The following is a 4,351-nucleotide window of genomic DNA, read 5'->3' as shown; positions in this document are numbered from 1 at the left end:
TATATATATCTAATATATATCATTAAATATAATTTTTAGCAAAATTAATATTGTTATTAAACGTTAAATGTCAAATCAATATTGTCTGTTAATAATATATCCTTCATTTTCCCGCAATGTAGAAAAAAATGTCCTTATCTAATAATATCTTCTGTATTTTTTATTTATAATTCCTAATTATACTGAATGTTTTTGATAAGTAACGATAAAACTCTCGCATAGGGATAGAACGGACTAAACTGAATCGAAAAGTCTTCTACCATTTTGCAATTTTTTGCAATAATTAACAAGATATCAATTAAAAATCACCAAATATTGATTTTTAATACTTTTTTACTCAAGTGCTATCAATTTTGCAGAAAAACAGCAGACAAAAATTGTTTATTTTCTTCTCATAGAGCTCTAAGAATTTTTTCAGAATTTTTTATTAATTTTTTAGTTCTGCATTTTCTTATATAGGGTGTCTCAGACCACACGTACACCTCTTTTATATCGGAAACAAAGCATTTTAGAAAAAACCGTTTCAGACAAAAGTTGTGGCATTCTAAATGATTTTATCATTATTTATCAAACACCCTGTATATATATCTTCAAGCAATTAATGCTTATAATAATTGACTGAATAATCCAACACTACCTAGATTTATTACTATAACAGATATTAGACACAAATCTAGATAAAAACAAAGAAATCAATTAAACACAGCTAAAAGCGAGTTAAATTGTTGGAGCTTGCTTATCATCAGATTGGTAAACTGGTAACATGTATGTTAAATTTCTTTTTATATGTTTTACTCTGCAAAGGAATATTAGAAGAAAACTAGAACACGTTGCATAAATTTAAGCTACTAAAAACTTGAAAGATTAAAGTAAAACACGTGTTACTTATATATATATATAGATAGATAGATAGCAAAAACTTTCGTTGCCCTAGTTTTCGACACAAACTGTTATAATAAGCGGCTGACGAAGCTTGAAAAATACGCCGTCGAGTCATTAATCAAATCTGCAACGTAAATAAGTGGCCGGACTGAATGTATAAACGATAGAGCACTCACGACAATTCGAATACGTATGTTCACCTGAATCGCAGATAACAGATTGAAAGGTTGACTGCTTGATGAGCCCCGATCGGATAATAAAACTCTTCATTCTCTATCTAGCTGGAGCTAGATGCAGAGGTGTTAATTAAGGTTAATTAGCATCACCTGTTTTTTAATGACAAGTGCAGTTAAACATTGTTCACATTTTGACGTTGCAGGATTGTGATGCAAACGATACGCAATGATGTATATGATTTGAGAAAAATTTTGTGGTAGTCTTGAAAATTTAATAAAAAGAGTAAAGGAAGTAATAAAGTTTTTTTACTTGTTTCTTTTTTCTCGCAAGATTCAAAGAGGATAAGAATCATTTCTACTCATGCTTTTATAAAATTATAAAAGTAATACATTTATATTTAAATTTGTGAAAAAAAAAGAGAAATATTTAATTTTTTTTTCTCAAATCAAAATCAAATTCGGCTGTAGAACCATATAAAAAAAATTTTGTTAGAAGGCTTCGATCATCGATGTTTTTTAATTCGGAAATTCAACTGTTAATTAATATCATCTTTGCTTTTTCATGGAAAGTTAATATTTATCATTCGATAATGTTGCTTATGACAATGCGGCGCAGACGATATGCAATATACATGCGATTTGAAAAAAACTTTGTGAGATCAAGTCTTGGAATAAAGCGAGAAAAATCATTTCGCTTCATGCTCTAATAAAATTACAAAAGTAATACATTTATATTTAAAATTCTGAGAAAAAAGGAAAGAGAAAAATATTTAAATTTTTTTCCTCCAAATTAAAATCATTTTTGAGAAACAAATGGCTACAAATAACCGTAGAACTGTAGGAAATTTTGTTAGAGTTAGAAAGTTTTTGTGATCGATGATTTTGAATTCTAAAACTTAACTGCTTTCCTTAAATCTTATGCAGAATCACGTCCATCGGCGTCGGAGAATTCAAAGTGACTACTTTTGCTGGGCTTCTTGCGCTTCGTGCAATAACGTATGTTGTATACGCAAGAATTTATGCGCGCACGTGTGTGTTCTTGTTTAAATAAACCGCACATTTTCATAAATATTCTCTCGTCATCTCACAGCCTACGTTCGACAACGATCGTGAATCTCACAGGTCAAATATTGACTCGGTTCGCGCTCATGCAGCTCAGCCTTCTATTGCTACACGCGACGGGTACACACCATCTATATTTCTCTACCTCCTCACGGCTAATTAATTCGTTAATTAAATAACCGATTATTGCCGACTTGCAAAGTCGCGTACGCTTCGTTCTACAAATAGATTATACAATATATTATTTTACTTCTTTTGTATACAAATTCGATTTTTCATCTTTCTTATAATCGGAAATTTTTCAGCTCGGTTAGTCTTCAGATATTTCTCTCATCTTTAAAATACGAAGAAACGATTATGTATAAAATGAATGTACATCATAATTATCTAGAAAGTTCCAATATTTGTATGTTCGCCGTTTGCATTTGGAATTAATAAATGCATTTAAAACATTAGAGAGATAAGAGTGCATTTAAATAGAGAAACCGTTTGCAATCGCTTTAATTTTCTTATTTGTAAGACAAAAGGTGTGTTCGAGGAGACGTTACTGGCGCTATTTAGTCAGTCTATCTTTATCGTTTACTAGACGTAAAACAAAGATAGAATAACACAAATAGCATTAATAGTGTCTGTCCGAACGCATCTATAGATTGATCATATATAAATCACTTCACTAAAAGTATTCACAAAATTTGCATTATTCTAATTACTAATATATGATGCAACACGATGCTTTATGCCTCATATGATGGCTTCATTGTAAAAATCACGTACCGTTATAACAGCCACACAAATAATTTTCTTTAATTTTGTCCTGTTTAAAATTGTCTGTACACCTATTCGTTTTTTTTAAGCACTGGTGAATTATAGAAACTCCGATTTGTTCGATACACACGCGTGTATACACGATCGAATATGCTCGAACATATTCCCGTTCCCGTAATATGGGCAAGACCTGATAGTGAGATAAGCTTTGATAAGATTAACGCCTTTCTGATGCCTATCCAACAAATAAAATCGCCATCTTGCAAAAGCGTATGTGTATTCAGGATTATAATTTTATATTTGCAAATAAGGCTTATTATTATTTGACTTAATAAAATATATTCACTCGCAAAAAATACGGGTCATTGTATCGATGGTTTATATTTTTTGCGGGTGAGTATATATTACAATATTAAATCATAAATATACGTACATATTATATCAATGTGTTTATTTAAAAATACTGGTTGGTTTCAATAAATTTATTTCTTCTAACATTCCTTTAATAATTTATTTGCGTCGTAGTTTTTCTGTGTTTTTATTTGCGTAAATTTTTCTATGTACAAGGTAACATGAAGATATGAAAAAGCATCAGAGACCTCTTTTATAGTATGGATGTCAATTTGTTATATCAATCTGCAAAAAGAAAGAACAAGAAATTATATTAGAATATTTATTAAATTTGACACTTCGGCGAAAGAATTTTTCTATTATTATACATTATTCATAATTCTTTATATACATTATATATTAATTGCAACTTATGCCTCATTTATAACGCGATAAGAATAATTACAAATGAAGACAATTCATTATTCTGGAAAATACACACAGGTGGACATCAAATGTGCAACATGAATGAGATGTATCATTTTTCGCAAATTTTTCATTTCTAAATTCAAATCCGACAGCGAGATTTTTATATCCCATCAGATTCATCTACAATGTTGTTTAAAAAATGGCTAAAAACGCGTTTTTTTATACTTTTGATTTCAATTCGGAAAAATCTGATGTGATACAAAAATTTCGCTGCTAGATTTAAATTCATGAAAAAACTACAAAAAATTATACATTACATTTATATTGCATATCTAATGTCTATCTGTATATATTTACAAAAATACGTTGTATTATCCAAATGGAAATACAAACAGAATAAAGATCATTTCTCTAAATTTGTAGTAAATAAAATCTTCGAATTACTTCACTGCACTAGTATCAACAATATATTATTTTTATACAATAACAATATTTTTTTTTTACAAAGTAAAAAATTTATATGGTAACTCATAAATTTTGACAAAAAAAAATTATCACATTATTCAATTATAACATTTAATATACAAAACAGATGATATTCTTATTATATATTTTACATCTGATAAATCTTACCTATAATGTGTAAAATTGATAACAAATTACATAAATTAAATAAAATCTGTTATCACGCACACGCACACGCACAC

General features: G+C 28.9%; 2 protein-coding genes across 4 annotated transcripts in view; both read right to left on the bottom strand.

The window, feature by feature from the left end:
* Positions 1 to 3,065, bottom strand: part of LOC108756702 — an 8,093-nt gene extending 5,028 nt beyond the window's left edge. The window contains exons 1-2 of one of the 2 annotated variants that reach the window (XM_018500707.1): positions 2,895 to 2,913; positions 1,960 to 2,338 (exon numbers count right to left, since the gene is read on the bottom strand). The gene's annotated coding sequence lies outside the window, so the exon portion shown is untranslated. Of the gene's footprint in view, positions 1 to 1,959; positions 2,339 to 2,894 lie in introns of both variants that reach the window. The other variant, XM_018500708.1, reaches the window with a different exon arrangement.
* A 289-nt stretch (positions 3,066 to 3,354) lies between these two features.
* The window catches only part of LOC108756724 (mitochondrial import inner membrane translocase subunit Tim23), a 4,240-nt gene continuing 3,243 nt past the window's right edge, over positions 3,355 to 4,351 (bottom strand). For both annotated transcript variants that reach the window (XM_018500741.1, XM_018500740.1), the window contains exon 6: positions 3,355 to 3,521. Coding sequence is in view for 1 of the 2 variants with exons in the window: in XM_018500740.1 (XP_018356242.1) it covers positions 3,512 to 3,521 (10 nt within the window). In the remaining variant the exon portion in view is untranslated. The remainder of the gene's footprint in view (positions 3,522 to 4,351) is intronic.

The sequence above is a fragment of the Trachymyrmex septentrionalis genome, unplaced genomic scaffold, assembly GCF_001594115.1.
Source record: "Trachymyrmex septentrionalis isolate Tsep2-gDNA-1 unplaced genomic scaffold, Tsep1.0 scaffold13, whole genome shotgun sequence".
Taxonomy (NCBI): domain Eukaryota; kingdom Metazoa; phylum Arthropoda; class Insecta; order Hymenoptera; family Formicidae; genus Trachymyrmex; species Trachymyrmex septentrionalis.
This window is presented reverse-complemented; position numbering and strand designations above follow the sequence as displayed.